At 40.7% G+C, this 23,989-nt stretch overlaps 12 protein-coding genes across 12 annotated transcripts; 6 read left to right on the forward strand and 6 right to left on the reverse strand.

Annotated features, from left to right (window-relative positions):
• Nucleotides 1-340: 340 nt before the first annotated feature.
• On the forward strand, nucleotides 341-1,261 carry FOA43_004297 (uncharacterized protein; the record flags this gene model as incomplete). The annotated part of the gene is made up of 1 exon (XM_038924540.1): nucleotides 341-1,261. One exon carries the CDS (start codon nucleotides 341-343, stop codon nucleotides 1,259-1,261), a length of 921 nt encoding a protein of 306 aa, XP_038780468.1.
• Nucleotides 1,262-1,434: 173 nt separating this feature from the next.
• Nucleotides 1,435-2,613, forward strand: FOA43_004298 (uncharacterized protein; the record flags this gene model as incomplete). Its single annotated transcript, XM_038924541.1, has 1 exon — nucleotides 1,435-2,613. One exon carries the CDS (start codon nucleotides 1,435-1,437, stop codon nucleotides 2,611-2,613), a length of 1,179 nt encoding a protein of 392 aa, XP_038780469.1.
• Nucleotides 2,614-2,623: 10 nt separating this feature from the next.
• FOA43_004299 (uncharacterized protein) lies at nucleotides 2,624-4,300 on the reverse strand (the record flags this gene model as incomplete). The annotated part of the gene is made up of 3 exons (XM_038924542.1): nucleotides 2,624-3,647; nucleotides 3,849-3,855; nucleotides 4,297-4,300. 3 exons carry the CDS (start codon nucleotides 4,298-4,300, stop codon nucleotides 2,624-2,626), a joined length of 1,035 nt encoding a protein of 344 aa, XP_038780470.1.
• A 344-nt stretch (nucleotides 4,301-4,644) lies between these two features.
• On the forward strand, nucleotides 4,645-5,514 carry IMP4 (snoRNA-binding rRNA-processing protein imp4; the record flags this gene model as incomplete). The annotated part of the gene is made up of 1 exon (XM_038924543.1): nucleotides 4,645-5,514. The coding sequence occupies one exon, from the start codon at nucleotides 4,645-4,647 to the stop codon at nucleotides 5,512-5,514; it is 870 nt and encodes a 289-aa protein (XP_038780471.1).
• A 212-nt stretch (nucleotides 5,515-5,726) lies between these two features.
• FOA43_004301 (uncharacterized protein) lies at nucleotides 5,727-7,124 on the reverse strand (the record flags this gene model as incomplete). Its single annotated transcript, XM_038924544.1, has 1 exon — nucleotides 5,727-7,124. One exon carries the CDS (start codon nucleotides 7,122-7,124, stop codon nucleotides 5,727-5,729), a length of 1,398 nt encoding a protein of 465 aa, XP_038780472.1.
• A 552-nt stretch (nucleotides 7,125-7,676) lies between these two features.
• On the reverse strand, nucleotides 7,677-8,048 carry HTB2_2 (Histone H2B; the record flags this gene model as incomplete). The annotated part of the gene is made up of 1 exon (XM_038924545.1): nucleotides 7,677-8,048. The coding sequence occupies one exon, from the start codon at nucleotides 8,046-8,048 to the stop codon at nucleotides 7,677-7,679; it is 372 nt and encodes a 123-aa protein (XP_038780473.1).
• Nucleotides 8,049-8,554: 506 nt separating this feature from the next.
• On the forward strand, nucleotides 8,555-8,944 carry HTA2_2 (Histone H2A.2; the record flags this gene model as incomplete). Its single annotated transcript, XM_038924546.1, has 1 exon — nucleotides 8,555-8,944. One exon carries the CDS (start codon nucleotides 8,555-8,557, stop codon nucleotides 8,942-8,944), a length of 390 nt encoding a protein of 129 aa, XP_038780474.1.
• A 102-nt stretch (nucleotides 8,945-9,046) lies between these two features.
• Nucleotides 9,047-10,342, reverse strand: RMD1 (sporulation protein rmd1; the record flags this gene model as incomplete). Its single annotated transcript, XM_038924547.1, has 1 exon — nucleotides 9,047-10,342. The coding sequence occupies one exon, from the start codon at nucleotides 10,340-10,342 to the stop codon at nucleotides 9,047-9,049; it is 1,296 nt and encodes a 431-aa protein (XP_038780475.1).
• A 215-nt stretch (nucleotides 10,343-10,557) lies between these two features.
• On the forward strand, nucleotides 10,558-18,231 carry FOA43_004305 (uncharacterized protein; the record flags this gene model as incomplete). The annotated part of the gene is made up of 2 exons (XM_038924548.1): nucleotides 10,558-10,561; nucleotides 10,622-18,231. 2 exons carry the CDS (start codon nucleotides 10,558-10,560, stop codon nucleotides 18,229-18,231), a joined length of 7,614 nt encoding a protein of 2,537 aa, XP_038780476.1.
• Nucleotides 18,232-18,277: 46 nt separating this feature from the next.
• On the reverse strand, nucleotides 18,278-19,754 carry FOA43_004306 (uncharacterized protein; the record flags this gene model as incomplete). Its single annotated transcript, XM_038924549.1, has 2 exons — nucleotides 18,278-19,538; nucleotides 19,747-19,754. 2 exons carry the CDS (start codon nucleotides 19,752-19,754, stop codon nucleotides 18,278-18,280), a joined length of 1,269 nt encoding a protein of 422 aa, XP_038780477.1.
• Nucleotides 19,755-19,961: 207 nt separating this feature from the next.
• Nucleotides 19,962-20,540, reverse strand: FOA43_004307 (uncharacterized protein; the record flags this gene model as incomplete). Its single annotated transcript, XM_038924550.1, has 1 exon — nucleotides 19,962-20,540. The coding sequence occupies one exon, from the start codon at nucleotides 20,538-20,540 to the stop codon at nucleotides 19,962-19,964; it is 579 nt and encodes a 192-aa protein (XP_038780478.1).
• A 657-nt stretch (nucleotides 20,541-21,197) lies between these two features.
• On the forward strand, nucleotides 21,198-23,675 carry FOA43_004308 (uncharacterized protein; the record flags this gene model as incomplete). The annotated part of the gene is made up of 1 exon (XM_038924551.1): nucleotides 21,198-23,675. The coding sequence occupies one exon, from the start codon at nucleotides 21,198-21,200 to the stop codon at nucleotides 23,673-23,675; it is 2,478 nt and encodes an 825-aa protein (XP_038780479.1).
• Between the last annotated feature and the right edge of the window lie 314 nt (nucleotides 23,676-23,989).

A 23,989-nucleotide genomic window follows, 5' to 3' on the forward strand; every position in this document is an offset into this window, starting at 1 on the left:
TGAGGATGAACAAATGAGAAGCAGCAGTAGTGATGGAGCAAATGAGAAGTAGCAGTAGTGATGGAGCAAATGAGAAGTAGCAGTAAGTGATGGAGCAGTAGTGATGGAGCAAATGAGAAGTAGCTGTAGCAAATGAGATGTAGGATTGACGCTATTAAATCATTCTTATCCACTGCCGTTAGCGGCGCAAACGCGCTAATTACCGAATTAGGCAACTTTAGCTGGCTATCAATAAAAGTTATCTACTCGGAGATGACATTAACAAAGTATATAAGTTGAAGGTTTTCCACCAAAGAGGTTGCTGGATATATTTTTACTTACTCTTTTGTTAAGTTCATAAATGTCCGAGACTATTATTACCACTAGCGCCCAGAAAGTGCCAGAATCGGTGTCTCCTGCCACAGCCAGAGGCTATAAGATGGATAAGCAAGGAGCCCAGAACATCTCTATGGGTAATCCCACTCCATATCCTATTCCTACATTTGATGACCCTTATAGAAAAAGAGAATGGATGTTAGAACATATGGCGGGTGCCTTCAGAGTTTTCGGTAGAAGAGGATTTGGCGAAGGTTCTGCTGGACATATTACTGTTAGAGACCCGGTCAATCCTTCAACTTTCTGGATTAATCCTCTTGGAACACATTTCTCATTGATGAAGGCTTCTGATATGGTTCAGGTAGATCTTGATGGTAATATTATTGGTGGTAATACCAGTGCACCGATCAATGCTGCTGGTTTTGCCATTCACTCTGCATTGTACAAGCGTAGACCCGAAGTCAATGCTGCCTGTCATACCCATTCGGTTTATGGTAAGGCTTATTCGGCCTTTGGTAAACCTTTGGAAATGTTGAACCAGGATTCATGTGTATTTTATAAGAATCAGGCTGTCTATAACGATTTTGGAGGAGTTGCTGTTGAAAAGAAAGAGGGAGAAAACGTTGCCAAAGCTGCTGATGGTGTTCAAAGTGTCATCCTGAGAAATCATGGTCTCATGACTGCCGGCACTACTGTCGATGAAGCTGCCTATCTTTTTACTTTGATGGAAAGAACATGTCAATGTCAGTTGTTGGCTGATGCTGCTGAAAACGAGGGTAAAAAGAAAATCATTATTGGTGACGAAGAGGCTGCCTACTGTCACTTTATCGATTGTGATCCTGAATCTCTTTTCCTTGAATTTGGTGTTGGTTTGAACTATGAAATTGCCATGGATGATAGCTTCATGACTTTTACAAACTCCAGAAAATTTAATCGGACTCCTTGAGCCAGCCGTTATTTAATATATATAGTTGAAATTATTCTGAAACTAGTACAGATACAAGGTGTTGGTCAATTTAATTACATGTCGCACTATGTCTACTTTGTTCTTATTGTATCTACACCTCAGTCTTTCTTCCCCCTCCCCCAGTGTCTCTCCCCCCCCCTATTTTTCCGCTCATGAATTTGGACGAAGACATGGCCGAGATTGAGGATCTTAGCGATCTCAGCCAAATCACAGACATTACTCTTCGACAGAGAAATACAACCTCAGGTTATGATAACTACACTACTTCAACTTTTCAGAACACCACGGGTGGAGACACTTCCAAGACTACTGTTTATCTCGTTGTCGACACGAATTTTATCGTATCGCATCTTCGATTATTGAACGATCTTCAGGCTTTACACACCTCATATAATGATACATATAGGATAATTATTCCTAAGCAAGTGATTCGAGAATTGGATGGCCTTAAAAATGCCAATAAGTATGAAGGTGGTCTTGAAATAGGCAAGTTGGCTCGAATGGCTATTGATTGGTGCTATAAGAATATGCATGACAACGATATTATAGTGAGAGGACAGAAACTTTATGAATGTTTGAATAGAGACGTTGTTAAAGATGATGCTATCTTGGACTGTTGTCTGTATTTGAAGGTAAATCATTCTACAAGTCTCATAATATTGATGTCAAATGACAAGAACCTCTGTGTGAAGGCCCTTACTAATGAAGTTATGACCATTTCCTACAGAAAAGGAATGACAGCAGAGTTGATAGCGTCGAAAATAGTAGAGGAAAGTGGATTTCAGGGTCTCCATCGACCTGTCAGAGAGAATTTGATAGACGACAATTCCGATTTGTTTGTTAGAGAATCAACGCCAGGTGCATATGACGATGATGTGATGTTGGTCGATGATGAGTCTGAGCATGAGATTAGGTCTGCTACTCATCTTGAAGAACTAAGCTCTAGTATCTATGACCAAGCAAAGGTCTTGGTTTTAGAGGCGGTTGACTTTGCAGTGAAGAAATCGTTTGGTGATGAAATAGACTTGATAGGTTACGATTCATCTAAGGTCAATAGTCTTAGGGATGCCTGCTACACTATTAAACAGCTTGGAATTTCCACCTTTTCTGAATATTTCAACCGATCTTCGTTTGATCCAATTAGGAGTCTCAATAGTAGACATCAGTTGAAGTTGTTGTCCTCGGTTCCAGTCACACTTGAAGATCTCAAGCTTTTCAGAGAATTCTGGGCCAGATTCCTTACTGAAATATATAAGAAAAGGGAACAGAAGTTGAATAATGATCTCAAATCCATCCTCTCTTACTGGGATCGAGCAGTCAACAGTATATAGACACCCCTTCCTAGCGCTTTGGATATTTAATCGATGAATTATTGTTGCCTCTTCTCTTTCTCTTTCTGCTTAGTAGGTATTGGAATGTACTCATCGTAGGAGTCTTGTCCTCGTTTCGTCTCTCTGTCTCTTGTTTTATCTCCATTTTGGCCATCTTTCGCCGATTAGAAGAAGTAGCCACTCTAGTATATGATGCATCCGAGTTCACATGAGATGAAAATGCACCACCAGAAAGTACACTCCACTGCGGATCAAACTCTCTATTAAAGAGCGTATTTAATGAGTTGTGAGAGTAGTCTTCTTCATTCTCTTTATAATTCTCTATTGTTCGCTGTCTGATCTGACTAGCAGTACTACTTAACGACTTTCTTAATCCACTGTTCCTCAAAAGCACGGAATTCACTACCTCATGGTTGTATATCTCATCCTCTGTTAGTTCATGGTTACTCTCTAGTCCCATAACCGTCGAAGAATTGTGAATCTGGTTAATCAAAAGTTTCATTATGATTTGGTTTTTATTGTCGATCTCGGCCTGATTCTTCATCAAAATCATACTTTGTAGAAGTGAAAAGTCAGCAAATTTGTGCATCAGTTGTTCCATTATTGGAAGCTTATCGTCATTTGATGTCAATTCGTGTAGTCTCACTGAGAAATGGAATTCTTTGAACCTTATTTCCAACAGTTGTTCCTTCACCAAGGATATGAACAAAGATTCGCTCGATATCGCTTCTTGTATAGCAAAAAACTGTCCGAGAACTTGATCAACAGTATCTTTATCCGTACTTAATATGTTGTTCAAAGCAAGCATCTGCTTAAAGTCCTCTCTCTCCTTACAAACATGAAGATAAATACGGTCCTTAGTGTTTGTTACCACTATCTGGAATAGAGGATCTTTGGAAACCTTGATACCCACAATGTACTCAGAACCATCAAGCCCATGAATTTTACGATACCTGGCGGGAATCTTCCAGTTGCTTTGGTACGACATGTCACGCAGTTCGGATGATTGGAATAACTTCAGGAATTTGTACATACTAAAGCTTTTTTCGTTGTAGTTTATAGTGCGAATTTGATATGTAACGACAAGCTATATGTTGTGGTGTTTTCTTTCTCTTATCTCTAATGAGCTCTATTGGAATATTCAGAGCAAGATGTTACTTTCTGAATGAAGCGTTTGCTTATATATTCATGTAAAGTGTTCATTTGGTGTTCAATCGTTCTAAATTACCTTTGACTCAATGTCTATTTTTAAATCCTTGATTTTACTATGTCTTATTAAATATTTGAAGGGTACTGATAAAATAAGCAAACACGCAACAAACCTACAAACATTGAAAAGCTGAGTACTGTACTTTCCAGTCAATAAAAAGATACATTGGAAGATAATAATTGGTAATTGATTTGTTAGCGGTGCTCTAATCAGATTGGCTTACTTTCCAGGATAATTCAATATATATATACGCCAAACTATTACAGACAACTGAGACAATTGTTTACGCAGGAGGTGACCAATTTAATATTATAATTTCAAAAGCTCTCCTTCGGGTGTCTCCTATCTATAGTAAAGCATATTAAATACTTCCCAAAAGGGATAATCCCTTCCGCGAGGCACTGTCGAAAACACATCTCGTTACCTGCCCATACCGTTAACTCACCTGCATTAACTTACCTGCATTAACAAACCCATGATCTAATAAAGTTTGAAAACTAAATGCTTCTTCTCATAAGAAAGCAGAATATATGTCTTACCTACCCATACGATCATTGCTTAGACATAACAGTAATAGATTTTTTTGGCGTGTGGTGGTGCCTTTACTTTCTTATGCATAGCTCTTGCTTCATCTGTTAAATTCCCTAGTATTATCGGGTTTGTAGTTGTGACACCAGCACTAATTGCTTATCCCATCAAGGACTGAATCTCTAGCTCGCTAAAGTGTTACTCTCAGCCGCGCATAAAATTTTTCAGATTTGGAAGATTGGATTTTCACTTGGACTCTTCATCCTTTTGTTCATCATTACTTAACCAAAACTATGATTAGAAGACATGCAAGAGAAAGAAAAGAATACTTGTATAGAAAAGCTGAGCAGCTCAAAGAACAGTCTCAGATAGAGAAAAGACACCAGCTTGCGCAAGCCTTGGCTACAGGTAAGAATCTACCTAAAGAGATAGCAGACGATGAAAAATTGCAAAAAGATTTCTTATATGATGAATCGATCCAAAAGACCAACGAAGAGCTCGACGATGAATATTCGAGCCTGAGTGGTTTGGTGGAGCCTAAAGTGGTTATTACTACATCCAGAAGTCCATCTTCGAGATTATCTCAGTTTACTAAGGAGGTGAAATTGATGTTTCCTAACTCGATCAGGATTAACAGAGGTAACTATGTTATGCCGGCTCTAGTTGAAACGTGCAAAAAATCAGGTATTACAGATATCGTGGTGGTTCATGAACACAGAGGTGTGCCATCCACCATGACTATCAGTCATCTGCCTCATGGACCTACAGCTACATTTACTTTACACAACGTTGTGCTCAGGCACGATTTATACAATGTTGGTAATATAAGTGAGGCATATCCACATTTAATATTTGAGAACCTCACTACTAACTTGGGAAACAGGACCACAACGATATTGAAGCATCTTTTTCCGCCGGGAGTGAAGAAAGAGTCTCCGAGGGTTTTATCCTTCATCAATAAAGATGACTTCATCAGTGTCAGACAACACATTTATGTGAGGACTCGTGACGATGCAGAACTTAGTGAAGTTGGACCGAGGTTCGAAATGAGACTCTTTGAGATTAAGCTAAGTACGTTGGACGATTCTGATGCAGATGTGGAATGGATGCTCAGAAGATTTGTCAGGACGGGAAATAGAAAGAACTATCTTAGCGAGAACTAGATTGTATAATAGGATAAAGCAATTAACTGATAATAATATGTGCGCTATAACAAAAAAGGAAAGAAAGAAAGAAACGTGAGGCGGATGGGGGTGGAAAGGGAAGGTAGAATAGAAAGAAAAGACAAAAAACGAACGTAACAACGCAAAACAGGCAGCAAACTAAAGTCCAGAGATAGTGTAAATAATAATCAATGTAAAGAGAACAGTAGTGTTCAATTTGCAACCACACCGTGCATACTTTCTTCATCAGATGATTTGTGATTATTCGATATTACCTTCTCGATGCTATGGTAACCGGGTCCTCTATTGGAAGATATAGAGGGGAAATGGGCAGCCAAGTTGGAGCTATCTGAATGAGCTAAATGGACTTTAGCAAGACCAGAACTCCTTCTTTGAGAGCCAATAATCCTTTTAGAAGGATCAATTGGGGAAGAAAGCGGATCATTATCCATTTCTGAGTCAGAGGAGACATTATCCAAGTTGAAATGTCTACCAGAAGAGAATGCAGAAGGAAATCTTGCATTGGAGTTGCGCCTACCATTAGCAAATATGGGAGATCTTGAAGGACGTGACACAGTAGGAGATCTCTGAGGAGCTACGACAGAGTAACCACTAGAAGTAGCGACGGAACCAGCTCTAGCTAGGCGCTGATTGGACAAAGACATCGAGATAGAAGGCCTTCTTATTGGGAAAGTGGACTCTTGATCCTCTTGATTGATCATATCTGCGTAGGAGAAGAACGAGCTTGTCGATTTGTTTTGCCTCAACAGTGGAGAAGAAGGAAAGTTCGGACGAGAAGATATATGTTGAGGAGATCCAGATGAAGGCTGTGGAGACTGTTGTGGAGATTGTAATTGAAGTTGCGATTGAAGTTGCGATGGAGTTTGTTGTTGTTGTGACAGCTGCTGACCTTCCTGAGAAGTTGATATAGAAAGATGTGGAGGAGCAGTTAAAGAAGAAACCAACGAAGGTCTTCCCCCTCTCAGCTGCCTAGTCAAATTAGAATAATTCCGGGTAGGCTGAAATAGGGAAGAACGACTAGAGTTTCCATTAGAGAGCGCTGCTTTGAGACTCACAGAGGAAGGTCTTCTCCTTGAAAGTCCCATCTCCAACTCCTCCAAAGTGACGTTATCGTCATTTTCGAAGCCAGTAATCAGTCCCGTAGCGGTGTCCAAAGAAGGAGGAACAAAATTCTCGGAGGAAAAATGCCTAGGAAAAGAACTTGGCATCGGTTGGGAGTCAATCATGGGATCTTGGACGAATCTCTCGAAGATCAGAGAGTCTTGCGTACCCATCTTGGAAGAGTTGAGACTGCTGGAACCTGCTGAAGATAGCGAAGACTGATCGATGTTGAAATCGTCAGAGGGAGACGATCTCTCGAGAGTACCATCGATGGCAGACATTGAGGAAGCAGCAGCATCAGCAGCAGCAGCAGCAGCAGATGGAGGAGTTTGGCGACACTTGGAATCTGACAGCGATAGAGGCGAAGCCAGAGAAGGATCTGTATCAGAGCCTGATTGGGTGTGCTTCAATTTGGGGAATTCGAAAGAGCTCAACTTAGTTTTGGCAGGAAAATCCGTGCTCTCCTTATTAGAAGACGGTGATAACATGGCAATTATATAGGGGACAAAGATAATCTGAGAAAGAGTTAATTTATCATGAAAATGGAAAATGTATGGACGACGAGGGGAACAGGACGAGTAACAGAAAACCAGATAAGTGAAGAAAATAGTGTAAAGACAAAAAATAAGAGGGGGGGACCAAAAAAAAACCAGAACTAAAAAAAAGTATCAAGTACTAAACGAAGAAAGTATTAATAAATTGACGATAGTAAGAGGTAAAATTGACGATTGACGACTATCGATGATTGCCCGTATGCGGACCACACTTATTTGTCGAGGAGTCGAAAAGAAAAATGGGAGATGGATGAAAAAGAAAGAAAGCAGCGAAGGGCCTGAGGGATTGAGGACTGGGGGACTGGGGGACTGGGGGACAGAGGGACTGAGGGACTGAACGGGGGCCTAACGAACCGAAGGAACGTAAGGAACCCAAAGAACTCAATGAAACGTACAGAAAGCTTAAACTTTTGAATTAATCACTTAAAGAAATTCCTAATATACAAACAAACTTACACAAAATCCTCCTTACATAACCACTCAAGCCTAAGCTGAAGTGGAAGAAGTGTACTTAGTAACAGCCCTGGTACCTTCAGAGACAGCATGCTTAGCCAACTCACCAGGTAAGATCAATCTGACGGCGGTCTGGATCTCTCTGGCAGATATAGTAGACTTCTTATTGTAAGCAGCCAACTTAGAAGCTTCAGTAGCGATTCTCTCAAAGATATCGTTGACGAAAGAGTTCATGATAGACATGGCCCTTTGGGAAATACCGGTATCTGGATGGGTCTGCTTCAACACCTTGTAGATGTAAGAAGACCATGTCTCCTTTCTGGTCTTAGTTCTCTTCTTTGGCTCAATAGTAGTCTTTTTAGCTGGAGCCTTTGAGGCTGGCTTCTTTTCTGCTCTAGGTGCCATTATGAATTGATAATATTATTATGTTGATAATGAAAGTAGGAAACAGAAGAAGAAGAAAAAAAAGGTCTTTGTCGTTTGTTCACGAGGAAGCATGCTCCTTTATATACGGCAGATAGTGTCATTAGGGATGTTTACGAAAAGGGGCAAGGCAAGTTAATTAATGAGGAAGGAAAATTTTCGCTGTTCGCGAAACCACATGGCGTATACAAAGTGCGAGAATTCCTGTTTTTCCTCGCCATTCGCGCCAAAACACCTTATTTCATGGGTAAGATGCCGTTCCAAATTTTAACACCTGACGAGTAAATATCAGCACGATACCTTACTGACCTTCATATTTTACCAATACTGTACTCCTATTGGTCAAAGCAACCCCGCAGACGTGCTGCAGCAATAACAAAGGCTTGCCCATTCCCGTTTGCAATTGTTGTATAAAAAGCCGAGAGTATCCTCTCCCCCCCCTAATCTTCTGTTCCATCCCATTTAAGTAAATTAATATTATCAATACAATGTCCGGAGGAAAAGGAGGAAAAGCAGGAACTACAGAAAAAGCATCTACATCTAGATCTGCCAGAGCTGGATTAACTTTCCCAGTTGGTAGAGTTCATAGATTGTTGAGAAGAGGTAACTATGCCCAGAGAATTGGTTCTGGTGCACCAGTTTACATGACTGCTGTCTTGGAATACTTGACTGCCGAAATTTTGGAGTTGGCTGGTAACGCTGCCAGAGACAACAAAAAGACGAGAATCATCCCAAGACATTTGCAATTGGCCATCAGAAATGATGAGGAATTAAACAAATTATTGGGTAACGTCACAATTGCTCAAGGTGGTGTTTTGCCAAACATCCAGCCTTCTTTGTTGCCAAAGAAGAGAGCAAGAGCTTCTCAGGAGTTGTAAGCTTTTGCGCGCTCGTTTGCTTTATCTTTTTATGTATATTAGCCCTTGATATAAGAAACATTGATTTCTCGGATTTAATGAATTGTTGTACCTATAAATATTTCATCTCTTCTTACCTGCTATGAGATCCACTATTATGTTGATAAGCGACACCAGTACTTCAGCTGCAATGAGTACGATCACTATAAGTTCCAACTGTTCGTCATCGTTGTGCGTAAGCTGTTCCTTCAACATCTGTAGTAAATCGGCAATCACTTCTAACCGCTGATTTAATAGAGTCACTCTCTGATTGATCTCCAAATAACCTCTCGTGGCCTGATATATAGGCTCTAATTGAGGTTCTGACCACATCAACTCGGGAGAATCTAAAATGGCTCCGTGCAGATTAATATTGATTCGTAGGATGAATAATTCACCTATGGATTTCATGATTTCACCCTTAGCCATTTCCACTTTACCAGTCTGCGAAATCTGTTGAGGAATGTCTTGAGTATCTTCAATGGTATTATCCACCAACTCTTCAAACAATGAGATTTTAACCGACTGTGAAATTGCATATGATATGCTGAGCTTGGTCATATAGTTGGAATCGTCTCTCAACGAGATGAAATCATTATAGATTCGAGGCTGGTAACTCTGGGTCACATAATAATTAAACTCCTCGGCCTGGACGTCTTCATCAGATAGTTTCTCGTTCTCAAAACGAGCCAAATCCTCTAAAAATGCACCCTCTTCCTTCTTACTGAACCCCCACATCACCAGCACTCCGTATTCAAAGATAAATAAGTCCGTAGAAAGCTTTCCAAGATCAATCTCACCTCCTTCATCATCAAACCTAATAATCTTGTTATCCATGACCGCATTATCCTCCTTCTTCTTCTGTCCGATATTTCGAAGTATATCCTGGGCTCCATTACTGTGCCTCCAATCCTTGTATGCAAAAGGTGTATATATACACTCATCGAATAGTTTAGGTGCTGTTGAATGAATACGCTTCTTATCCTGTAACCATCTTATAAGATCACGCATCCGGTACGAACCAGCCGTACAGTAAGCCGTAACTCTAGGAAGAATCGATCTCTGCTTCTTTCCTAATCTTTCTGCATCTTTCCTGGCCGGAGTATCTTTAATCCTCTGTAGAGACAGCTGTTTGGCATCGCCAACTTCCGACTCATAATTTAACGATTCTGGCAACAATTTCAACTTCTGAGAAGTACGACTGGATCGTTGAGGAACCATTCCCGGTCCCAACGTTTGTGCTATCGATTTCGATTTCTTACCAATCACAGAATTCCTACTGCCCGCTCTACTTTCCCCATCACCAACAGAATCATTGCCATACGGATTATCCGACAATAATGTCGTTCTTTCCGATGGTTCTTCAATCATTCCATCCATTCACTGAAGAGATGTCTTGAAAAGCCTCCTCAAGGCTCCTCAATTAGCCATTGTATTTTGTGATTTTTTGTAAGCACCAATTTTCTATGCACCAATTTTCTATGCACCAGTTTTTCCTCCTCATCTTTCCTATCTGAAAAATTTTAAAATTTAATTAAATCCCTTTCTTTATCTCTTTGTATATCTTTTGCATTAGATATTATATTGGGTTAAGCATGGGTAAGAAGACGAGCATCACCACCTCATCGAGGAGGAGATTTGTATACCGTTCATTCAGAGATCGAGTGGATTCAATCAAAATTGATCCTATTAGAGATCTCTCTAGAAAGCCTTACCAAGACACAGATACCTCTTTTTTCATTGCCACTTTGGATCACTGGCGTGAAATCAATCTTTCCAAGAATTTCATTGACTTAGTGGATCTTGTTGATCCTATTTCTCAGTCATTGCCTGAAATCATCTTCCATCAAAAGGTGATCTTTGCTTCTCTTGAAAAGGCCCTTCTATTGAACGACTCTCTTTCTTTACAACCCATTCTCGAACTTCTTTCTCAGTTTTGTCATGATTTGGGTCCCGATTTTGTCATATATTATGAACGGACCCTCGATATTATAGATACTATTGCTGTCACTCAAGAAGATTCAGATTCTTTGGAGCTGATATTCAATGCTTTGGCATATATCTTCAAGTATCTATCAAGACTCATATCCAAGGATCTTATTCCTACATTCGTCAAGTTACTTCCTTTGCTAACTTTACAACACAAGGATTATGTGACCAAATTCGTTTCTCAAGCAATCTCTTTTCTTGTCAGAAAGGCCCCAACAGACAGCTTGACAAAATTCATAGGTCATTGTTTTAATACGTTGAGAGATTTGAAGGACAACGATTTAAATGCCGATCATAGTTCTTTCCATAGAGGTTTGGTTGTAATATTTTCGCAGTCATTATGTGCTGCTTCAGGAAACTTACACTCCAAGTCGAAGCTGATCCTCAGACCGCTCACGGAATCTGCCATTCTTTCTCCTTTGTACGAATCAGCTCTAGCCGATATTATCATGGAAACACTTCATCATACAGAGTCTCAAGAGCAGGCAAGGCCTTTGTATGACTCTATTATTGAGGTCATTCATGCCAAATTGGCCGATGACGAGGATCTTGACTTTCAGTATTTGACCTCCATCGCCCAAGTAATGCTTACTTTATCATTCGCCGAAAGTGGTAGAAAGGTATCATCTTGGAAGGACATCATTGGTGTTTTTGAAGCTTTGTATGAAGCCTCTCTCAAAGTAGTCATCAACGATGATCAAAACGCAGATGAAGACAAAACAATGTTTGGGAATTCTATGGCTCAATGGGCCGCTATTCTGATGAGAAACATCGATTCTACAGTTCTTGCCGGAAATCATGTGCCGATTTTTACTGTTATGTCAAAGTTGGATGATGGATCTAAATTTGTTTCATTTGTTGATTTGGCTACTGATTTATCAAAGGACAAAGTTATACAATACTGTAGAGACTATACTACGCAATTCGTGATTTCTCATTGGAAGTTGCATTACAAGGCTATTGGATTCTTTCTTGCTAGAATGAATGAAAAGAAATTGATAGCTGTTGATGATCACGACGAGAATGTTCTACACAAGCTCAGAATCGTCATACCTTCAGAATTTAGACAGTTTATTCTTTCCAGGTTGGAACATCTGGTGGAATGCCAGACCAGTTTATCAAATGCAGATCTCTCGGACTGCTCATGGAGGTTATTGATATTAGAAAATACCAATGTTCAAGTTTCTGCTTCGCTTTTAGGTAAACTACTCTCACTTCTGCAGCAGAACTCTAGGGAGTTGTACACTGCAGATCTTTCGGGCTTTCTTATAGGTGTTATGGCCAGACAAAATGATCTTATAGACTCTGAGTATTTCGATGCTATATCCAGCTGTATTCCCAACTTCTCTGCTGATGTGTTAAGCGTTTCCTTTTTATTGAATCTTCAGAAGCTTTTGACACGGTTAAATGTTGAAAAGGCATTGAAGAGTGCAAAATTGATCAAAGAGAACAAACAACTCTTGATTTCAACCCTCGCCGGAAACTTAAAGACCCCAAGTCATATCATCAGAGAACTCTCATTGAAAAATATCATTGCTGTATGTACTATAGCCGATCCAGAAGGTACTCCTTTTGCTATATCTAGTTGCCTAGTCATAGAACAAATTCCCCTGGATATGCAGCATAGCAGAGATATACCTCTTCATTACAGACAATTAAGCAAGCAATTTGCGTCCGAGAGACCCTCCCTCCTTCTTGATCAGGTTTTGTCAAACTTTGCGTTTGGGCAATTGACCGTCAGATTCTCACCAACTTGGGAAGGTGTCTTTGAGTTTTTAGCGCCAGTATGGGGTAAAATTAAGGACTGTCTTTGGGAAAATGCCTTTAAATTTATCTCCACTCGGTTTGATGATTTGCCTGATATTACGTATTTTGATTATGACACCGAAGCTTTTACTAATACGAGTGATATGAATGGGTGGCACCCACAGGATCAGAGGGTACTCACCAATTTGCAGATATCTGAGAATTTGCTACAGAAATATGAAATTCCTATTCAATCTATAATTGAGTTTGGTGATGCCAAGGCTGAAGATGTCAAACCTACTATATTCTATCGGCTTCAGGCAATAAAGCTCTTAAATAGACTTCCCGATATTGCAGAGCCACATTTCAGGTTACTACTTCCCTATGTTATCAATGCGGACATGGATGATCCGACTCCTATCGATAGTACTGTGGGAGTTAGCGAATCCATCCTAAAAGGATGGACAACACATGACAGAAATGCTCTAATTGAGCTTTTATCAAAATTCAAGAAATTAGATGAAGCTTATGGTATTGATCAAGTGAAGTCTCTTCTTTTGCGCCTTTTGATGAATAAGATGCCTAACGTACAGACGCTTGCCTTGAAGTGCTTGCTGAATTTACACCATCCCGTATACAACAGGTATAAGGATAATTTGGAAAGCTTGTTGGACAACACCCTTTTCAGAGACGAGGTAATCCAACTTTTACAGAGTGATACTGAGAAAGGTATATCAAGTGACGATGTCCAGGCATTAATGCCTCTTGTATTGAGAATATTGTTTGGACGTGCCTTGACAGCAAAGACGAGTGGTACTAAGCAGGGACGTAAGTCTGCGGCCATCAAGGCCGTCGAAGGATTAAAGCCTTTTTACATTCGAGAATTTCTGAAGCTTTCATTTTCTAAGATTGAATTTGAGGACTCTCTGGGGAACATAAGCCTTATCAAAACGGATGAAATAAATCTAAGAATGTTGAGAAACATCAATGGATTTTTCCACATGGGGCTTGAGGTTACCGATGCCCTCAAAAGACGAAACTCTGAGTGTTTTTCGACACTCATCAACCCATTGATCTTCTCGTTATGTGTTTCAGAGGAAGTTATTCAACATCCCGAGAAGCATGAAGATCTTCTTGAGAAGATGGCCAGAAACAATAGAAAAGCCGGATTCAAACTTCTCTATAAAATAACAGATTATCTTGGTGAAGACTTTGATTGGTCTCCATACAGTGATATCATCTATGAAAGTCTCATTAGGCCAAAGCTTACTGACAAGTTTGCCCAAGAGAATTTGCAAGGAGTCTCTTCTTTTATGGGATTAATGACGTCTCTTTGGACAAGAAAAAACCTTCAATACTTCTTTTACTACGATGACTTTCTTGCTGCGAAGTCTTTACTTCAAATTCTTCCTAACCCTAATGCCAGAGAGTCTTCTTTGCTTGCTGTTTTAAGGTTTGTCAACGCCTTGATCGAGAGCGGGTCTCAGGACGAAAAATATGTATCACTCGTCACCGAAGTGATTTCTTCTTGTCTTGATTCCTTGGTATCCGTATTTGAAAACTGCCCAAATAAGGAAGTGAGTAGTCTTGCCGTTCATATTCTTCTCCTGTTCACTTCGAACGACTATATCACAGATAACGAGTCCAAAAGGAGCCTTATTGGATCCCTCACATCTGCTCTTCAAAGACCTCGATCTCAGATAGATCTAATTGTTAGAGAGGACATAGTCAACATTCTTAGTATGCTGGTGAAAAATTACCAATCATCTTTGACAGATATTCTTCCCTTATACAAAGGTGTGGCTCAACTTTATGAGGACTACTCAGAACGTAACATGAGAACGAGAGTGAGTGAGTTGTTTGAAAGTATCAGTGGCAACTACGACGAGCTTAGAAGAGTCGGTCGACTTGTCTCTGACTTGAACGCTTACTCCACAAAAAAAGTCAGAGAACCCGATTATGAAAGAAGACTTAATGCATATCGGCAGATCAACAATGGTGATTATCTCAACTACTCTGCTTTGGAGTGGATACCTCTTCTCCACGTGGCACTTTTCTTCATTAATGACGAAGAAGATCAGGCCATGTCATCTTCTGCGTCCTACACTCTTATTCGATTTGTGGATTGCTTCTCTGCTAAGGAAACCGCTGAAGAAGCTGCGGAATACGTAAATTTACTGAGGGACCTTGTCATTCTCAATGTTCGCCTAGGATTGAGAAAGGAAAACGAGAGCGTTCGTATTGAATACTTAAAGGTGGTGTCGCACATTGTGTCTCATTCTAAGTATTACGATGACTTGGCCGATATGAAAGTTTTACTTTATGGTGGCGACGAGGAAGATGATTTCTTCCAGAATATAATTCATCTTCAGATTCTCAAAAGACAGAAATGCGTGAGAGATTTGATTCCAATGGCGGGTCAATTGAAAAGTACCACAATTGCCCATTATATATTACCTCTTCTTGAGCATTATTCTATCTATACGGAGGATAAGTTTAGAAATCTTGCCCATGATTCCATTGAAACTGTGGGTTATTTGGCTCCGCATCTAACTTGGCATCAATTCAGGGCTATCTTTGCTAGATACGTTCACATCATGACCCTTGCCAGAATTAGAGGACAACCAGAAAGATTAAGGGATTCCGTTAGGTTGGTTGTGATGTTCTGTAAAGCAATGCAGACTTGGTCCGAAAATGAACAGTTGAAGCCCGAAGATTATCCAAAGGAGGAACAGATAGACAACTATGTTATTGAAGAAGTACTACCTGCACTAAAGAAGTGCTTGACTGTGAGAAATGAGGATACTGTTGTTAACAGAGTTCCCCTATCCGAGGCTATGGTTTCTTTGGTTATGTCTTGTACGGAGGCCAGAATGAACTCTGAGTTGCCCGGAGTGTTGACAGGAATCTGCCAGATTTTAAGGGCTAGATCCGAGGAGTTGAGAGACGCAGTGAGAAAGCATCTCGGAAGAATTGCAGCTGGCTTGGGACCAAACTACTTGAAGTTTATTTTCAAAGAGTTAAAAGGTGCGTTAACTAGAGGACCTCAAGTGCATATCTTGGGATTTACGATTCACTACTTGTTAGTAATCATGGAGAAACAGTTAAAGCACGGAGATCTTGGTGAGTCGGCGGATATTATTGTTGCTTCAATTATGGAAGATTTGTTTGGAGAAGCATCGGAAGAGAAGGAAGCCGAAGGTTACAGTAATAAGACCAAAGAGATCAAGCACAATAAGAGTTACGATACTGGCGAGTTGATAGCTGAGAATATCAACTTGAAAGAGTTCTCACATTTGCTTACACCTATAAAGTACTTACTTCGTGAAAGGCTATCATTGAAAACTCAGAACAAGCTTGATCAGTTATTACGGAATTTTTCTATGGGTCTTGTCAAGAATGAGGAATCAAAGTCTAAGGACATCATAGTCCTTTGCTACGAACTCTATAGCGAAGCTCTTCAGTTTGTGGAGGAGAATAGTAAGAGAAAGGAGAAGCAAACAAATGAGAAGGAGGATTACTTCATGGTTCATCTTGATGCTAGACCACAGAAAACAAAGGTGGAATACTCGGCATATGTGAAGACGATGCAGAAATTCTCGTTTGAATTGTTGAGGATAATGATTAATAAGCACGAGGAGTTGTTTAAAGTTGGCTACCTAACTGAGTTCGTTCCGATTTTGGTGTCCAGTTTAGACTCCGATGACGAGAGAGTCATTATATCTGCTTTAAAGGTGTTAACTTTACTTGTGAAAATGAAGTTTTCGGAGGATGTAGATGTGCTGTTTACTAGCGCTGCCAAAAGTGTGCTTATAATGCTCAAAGACATGCCCAGTACCAACAATGAATTGGCACAGAACTGTTTGAAGTTTTTGAGTTCTGTGATCAGAAACAAGGAGGACTTGCAGTTGAAGTCTTCTGCGTTAAGTTATATTTTGAAGAAGGTGGAGCCAGATTTGGACGAGCCACAGAGGCAAGGTGTTGCGTTTGGATTCTTGAAGAGCGTTATTTCGAAGCATTATATGTTGGCTGAAGTCTATGATACTATGGACGTCGTTTCAAGAATCATGGTGACGAGCACGTTTGAGGAAATCAGACAGGTCGCTAGAAGCGTTTTCTACACGCTTTTGATGGAATACGATCAGAGTCGTGGAAGATTGGAGAAGCAATTCAGAATTTTGATTGATAATCTTCGATATCCTGCTCAGACAGGCCGAATGTCAGTTATGGAATTAATTCATCTAATTGTTAACAAGTCTGGGAAACAGTTATTGGAGAAACTTTCTTCATCCTTTTTTATGGCTTTGGCAAATGTGGCAATCACAGATGATGCCCCTTCTTGCCGAAAGATGGCATCTGAGATTATTGCATCAATGCTTGTTAGAATGAAGAAGCTGTCAATTGATCTGGAATTTGTGAACAAGTTCACAGTTGCCTGGCTGAGGCAAAATAAAAATGCTCTTCTAACGAGATGCGGTCTTAATGTCTACAAACTATACGTGATGTCTTTGGGATTCAAAGAGAATCCTGAGTTGAATGCCACTGCTATTGATTTGATCACCAAATCTTTGGGATTGGCAAGAAAGCCAGACGAGAACGAGGAAGAAAGCAACGAGAGTAGCGAAGAGGTCAACTGGCAGATGGTTTATCTATCATTATCCACTGTCGAGGAATTGTACAACGTTGACAAAGCAGCTCTATTTGGCACTGGATTTGAAGAGATATGGACATATATTGTTGATGCATTATTGTATCCTCATTCTTGGGTGCGGCTTCTATCTTCAAGGATAATTGGCTATTTGTTGGAAGAAGTAGTGAGCAATGCTGCTGATGAAATGGTGAAATTTGAAATTTCGGACTTGATGCTACAAACGGTGGCCTATCGTACTTTCCGACAGTTAGGTGCACCTAATGTGTCGAAACAAGTGGCTGATCAGGTGGCTAAGAATCTCGTCGTTGTCTCGAAAAAATGGATCAGAGACGAGACTCCGTATATCGAGGCAAGCGCCCATAAGGAAGTAGATGTGGTGAGGCACTTTGATAGTGCATTTGATTGGGCCATCAACAGATGTTCTGCGATTTTGAAGAACGAATCAAGACCAAATAAAGAGATGCTTGTTGCTAAGAAAGCCATCATTCAATATTGTGGTTTCTTGACATCGGTATTAACCGAGGAGAAGCTAGCAAAGATGGCTAGCGAGCAGATTCTCGTGCCTTTGATCAATCTTTCCGGGCGATCCGTTCTCTATGAAGACGATGCCAATAACTCGCTGCCGGAACTGGCCCATAAGTGCATGAGCTTGATTTCTGAGAAGTTGGGTGTCTCAAACTACAACTTTCTTTACGCAGAATCCAAAAGGATTATTATGGAGAGAAGAAGTGAGAGGAAGACAAAGAAGGCCCAACTAGCTTTGAATAACCCAGAGGCTTCGGCTAGGAGAAAGTTGAAGAAACATATGAAGTTTAGAAAGAAGAGGAAAAACAACAAGGACGAAAACGGTTTGTACAGACCAAAGAAGAAGAGAAGAATGTAACATACTTTATAGAGAACATTTTACACAGTTCAAAATACTTTATACATCATACAGGGACAGATTCAAGGGGCTCTCGCTTGATATCCTGGGTAGTGTCAGCACTATCACCAGTGACATCTACTGTAGTGTCAGCATCAGCATCAGCATTCGCATTAGCATCAGCATTAGCATTAGCATTAGCGTTAGCATCAGAATCAGCATCATCAGTTTCAGCATCATCAGTTTCAGCATCATCAGTTTCAGCATCATCAGCTTCAGCATCATCATCAGCTTCAGCTTCTAATTTTGGTTTCTTCAAAACCCTACCATCGTCATCAACATCCTTTGAAGGTTCGAGAGTAGTGTTCTGACTAGAAGTATCATCATCATCAGTCTCTGCAGGAGCCTCGTGAGCATTCGTATCAGAATCAGCAGTAGTATCAACAGCAGTAGTAGCAGCTTCCTTTTCATGACGCTTCTTCTCCATATATTTCTTGATCTCCCTTTGATACCGTAGCTTATCCTTTTCATAGAGTTCGTAGTAGGGGTTTCGACCTTCCTGATCCAACTGTTTCCAAGCCTCAGTCATGGCCTTGGACATATCGGTTGCCATTCCGGGATGCTTAGCCTCCAACTCCTTTTTCACCTTCTCTTTACCGAGATCGCAAAAGATCAAGTAAGCATTTGTAGGTCTCTTGGGTAAATCAGGATCCTTCAATCTCCTTTTAGCGGCAGTCATACCATTACCACGTCTTCTTCTCTGTGAACTATGAGAACCGTTTGAAGAACCACCAGTGGCTCCTATCACGTTGCCATATCCATTTCGACTTCCTATACCTAAAGCCATTGAAGGAGGTACATTAGATCGTGCCATAGCAAAAGGAGTGTCTGTCAAAAGACGGGTAATATCAGCCAAACGAAGTGAATCTATATTATCTTTGTCGAGATCGTCTGCTATCAATCTATCAGCATCCGGAATACTGAGACCCAAGGCCTTTCTTTCAAGGCTTTCGAGTAAAAGAACATACTCGAACCTCAGTCTTTTGACGCTGTTTTTAGCTCTCGAGATGGCCACAGAACGCAGTTCATTTTGATGTTCGAGATCCAAAATCTTCTGCTTGATGTCTTTACATTTATGTTTCAATCTTAGGGATTCTGTTTCGTAGGGTAGGATTTGTTTTGTGGGTTTAGGTTTGGGCGGCAGCGAGGAGGCGAGGCCAGCAGTGGACCCAGATGACCCAGATGACCCAGATGACCCAGATGACCCAGAGGACCCAGAGGAACCAGAGGAACCAGTGGAACCGGAAAGCCGGACCTCATTCGATATGCTATTCTCTAATGAATGCTCAGACATATGGACGGGTAAGAAAAAAAAGTGAAAGCACAAAGAAGGAAAAAACAAAAGGCAAGTAGTGACAGAAAGCAGCAAAATAGAGGCCTACCCCTTTCAGCCTCAGTTTCTTGCAGTTATATTACTTTTGTGTCGCTTTGTTTCAAGCTCACTGAGGCGAGCACTCGAGGTGATCAGCTAGAGACATGAACATTTGAAAAATTAAAATTTTCAAAAATTCGCGAAACCAACGGAGGGGGGGGGTGGTTTTAAGTTTAGTGTATAATATGGGTTTAAATGAAGGTGGATTAATTAGCTGTGCAAAGTAGTTGAAAGACAGTAAACAAAATATATAATGTAGCGAGCGCACCAGGAACGGTCTGGATTATGTAAGGGAAGATAACGTGTGTGATGGAATGTTCTATTTCTTCTTTCGACCCAAACCCAAGAATCCTCTCTTTTTCTTCTTTTCCTGCTTCTTAGGAGCAGCCGTATAAACCCCCTGTTGAACAGACACGGGATTTTGTGTATTGTTATAGATTGGACGGCCATAATCATCATACTGAGCGGGCACACTGCTACCTGCACCGTTTCCGGCTCCTCCGTAAGGATTGGAAGAGAACAAAGGGAAATCTTCCCGAACCCTCCATCCCAACTGTGGAGTCTCCAACTGCTGCTTATAGACATCATCACCGGTGATGGAAAATTCAAAAGCTCGTATCGTGTCTAAAGGTCTCTCGTCTCTAGAACGAGCAGGGTTAGATACATCGGGATTAATGATGGGATTTCCAAAAGTATCATTCATTCGACCCTCGCCACTCATCGAAGATGGATTTCTTTCATGATACGCAGCTTCTTCGAAAGGCTGAGCCTCATTAACGGCATTCAAAATAGGATCATGAATGTTTTCCGACCTCATCTTCAATCTCTTCTCATCTGCGTGAGTGATCTTAACCTTCATCTTCTTATCCTTGGATTCATGCTTATTAAATAGACCCATTTTATTGATAAAACCTTAAAGTCCAAGGAAGAGAAAATATTATTGACAGCAATAAAACAGATCATTTTACTGCTCAAGCTGATCTGCAGGTCGAAACACAAACCACAAAGAGAAGAAAAACTTTTAGGTCTCGAAAAAATAAAGTAAAGGAGAAAAACGCGGTGAAGAGGCGCAGAAGATTTATTGATCGAGAGTCGGGCTGTGTTATGCAGCTGTTAGGCCGTTAGCTGCGAGGCTGGGCAGGACATCTCCTGGACATTGGCTTCTGGACATTGGCTTCTGGACATCTCCTGGACATTGGCCTCTGGACATCTCCCGAACATCTCCTGGACATCTCCTGGACATTGGTTCTGGTCAGCACTCACACCTCTATATTTAGAACAAACCGATGACGCGTTTCAAGGCTCAACGAGTGGGGAGTAGTGAGACTACCGTTATTTATTTTCACGTAACTCGTATGGTCTCGTATGGTCTCGTATGCAGCTGCGACAACTAAGTGACATTTTATTTTCCCGAGAGCGAGCGTCGGAGTTTAATCACGTGCAAAATATCACTGTATAAATATCACGCGATACAATTATTTAGGCAGGCCAGCCTCATTTAAGATATCTTATCTCACAGATTCTTAGTGGCCTTTTCTACATTCTTCACCCTTTCATGGCTCCAAATTCACTGGATTCCATATACTTTGACTCGTTGTCTCAGTTAGTCATCTGGCATGATAATTTGGTTAGAGAATATGATTCTGGCCAGGATCGTCTCGATAAGTTCCGTCGAAGTAGTGAGGACATAGATGCATATCAAATTGGTGACCCTGACGATAAGCCTACAAAAATCCTCCCTAAAGGACGGCCTAGACCATCTCATTCGTTTTCTGCCTCCGAATCATTCATGTCATGCCCTTCTTCTCTTACTAGAAAGGCCTTTTCCCGAATACGTTCCAGCAGTACAGATACCACCTCTAGAGGCCACAGTCACAGTTTCCCCTCGAAGAGACAGTCTTATAGCACGGGCCATTCCGATATCGACAGCTATAGCAGTGAATCGTTGGGAAACGAGTTTTCAAGTCATCTCCATCGTGCAAAGTTGATGGTATGCCATGATTTCAAGAACGGTTACCAGCAGGGTCATGATAAACGCCCCAATGGTTACTACCCACATCCAAGTGGTAGTCGTTATTTCATCCAGTATCCGCAATTACTTGACTCATTTATATACTTTAGTCACCACCGTGTTACTGTTCCACCTGTTAGCTGGATTAACATGTGCCACAGAAACTGTATCAAGTGCTTTGGTACGATAATTTTCGAAGGCAGTTCATATTCTACCGAGTTGGATCGTCTTGTTCAACTTGGCAGAGATGGCGAGTTTGTCTTTGTCGAAATTCTTGTAGAATTGGTGCAATGCTTTGGTTTTGATGGTTACCTAATCAACATAGAGACTTGCTTCAGTAACGGCATAATAGCCCAGTCTTTGATTCCATTCCTAGAGAACTTAAAAGCCAAGTTACATACCAAGCACTTGAAGAACGAAGTCATTTGGTATGACAGTTACTTATATCCGTACAACAAGACATACTATGTTAACGGTGTAAATGACTTAAACTTCAACTTCTTCTCTTCTACAGATCGAACATTCACCAATTACTGGTGGAATTTGAAGACTCTACGGGAGAACATGAGAAACGTGGGACTTCTTGGCGTTCAGAACAAGCTCTACATTGGATACGATGTGTGGGGTCGGGGAAGCACGGTGGGTAAAGGAGGTTTTGATTCCAGCCTGGCTTGTCAATTAATATCCAAATACAAGTCTAACGTAGCTCTTTTTGCTCCTGCTTGGACTTACGAGCAACTGGGGCCTAAGAACTTTGTTCGAAACGATACCCGATTCTGGGTCGGACTCTTTGAAGAGGAATTATCCATAATGTCATCCATCAAACCTCACAGCTGTCCCGTTTTCAAGACCAATGACTCCAGTTTTGTCTTTTACACGAATTTTTGCAATGGCCAAGGACACAGTTTTACTTGCAAAGGTATCAAAATCTTTAATAAGCCTTGGGTAGATGGAAATTTGCAGTGGTATCTTCCTTTAGCATTAAACCGGACTCCCACTTTAGGACTACAGATGAAGCTTGAAACCGCTGAATCGTTCCATACGGGTTCTTGCCTTCAAGTTAGTTACGTTCCATATCTTGAGGATAAGGCCAATGGTTCTAGTGGGTACAGAATATTCAGTGAACAACAGGTGAGACGGTTACAGTTGTTTGATCTGAATAAAATATGCAGATTCAATACGATTGGTGTTAGGCTCAGCTATAAATTGAGGGATGATACTGAAGAAATCTTTAAAGTGAAGGTCAAGTACCATATCGAGAAGAAAATGGCAAACAAATCGATCCAGATTTCCAGAATAGGTTACCTTGTGATTCCACTAGGTACTACCAAGGGTAGTTGGTATACTTTGGACAATGCTTTCAATATAGATACAGATACTATGGAAACAATTGTGATGGAGTCAATTGACGTTGAATATGATAATGAGAACATGGGACAATCTTCAGATGGCTCGTTATATCGATCGTACGTAATGGAGGATTCTGTTGTAACATCTGTGATCGATAACGAGCAATATGAAAAGGTCAACGACAAAGAGATTTACAACGACGATGAAAGGGAAAGATGGGTGATCATTCCAAGATTGGCTGAGGACGGAGTAAATAATGCTGTATCGAGTGCAAGCTTCAGTACAAGTACACTCTCGGCTCCAGAATCCTCACCCGCATTGAAAATAGGAGAGATCGCTGTCATAAATGCTAACAATTACCCTAGCGCAAACTTTTTTGGAATGTCTGCAGTGACCAAAGTTAAAAAATTGGATATAAAGGAAGATGGAATGCTGTTTGTTTGGAGCGGATCCAAAAATAATTACGTGCTTTACTATGTGATATACATCAACGATATATTCAAGGGGACCTCGCAGATTTCCCAGTTTTATGCTGACGACGATGACGACGACGCTAATGGAAGAGAAGACACCGATTCGATAAGCACCACAAATTTTAGTATCATCAAGATTCGCGTGGATACTATAGATAAACTAGGATCGGTTTATCCTGGATCTGAGGTGTTCGTTTAACTAATTCAATTGGCCAATTAATTATATTCCTGTACCTGCGTCAAACGCATATGTAGACAAAACCTGCAAATTAGATGTGTTTACCTTATTCCTGGTGCGTTGAAAAATCCCTTTTTTCATTTCTCACCAGAAGACAATACAGATACGCAGAGTAAAAATCGGCCAGCGTCCTGGATTTTGGCTTTACATTCTTCGATTTGATACTGACTGCGAGGGGATTTAGTCATTTGTGGTTTCTAGAGAAAGACCGAGGCTCAATCGATATAAATTTGGCTTCTCCGACTCAGAAAGTTTTCTCATCGATGGTTTTAGCA

This window comes from Brettanomyces nanus, chromosome 4, assembly GCF_011074865.1.
Source record: "Brettanomyces nanus chromosome 4, complete sequence".
Lineage (NCBI taxonomy): Eukaryota > Fungi > Ascomycota > Pichiomycetes > Pichiales > Pichiaceae > Brettanomyces > Brettanomyces nanus.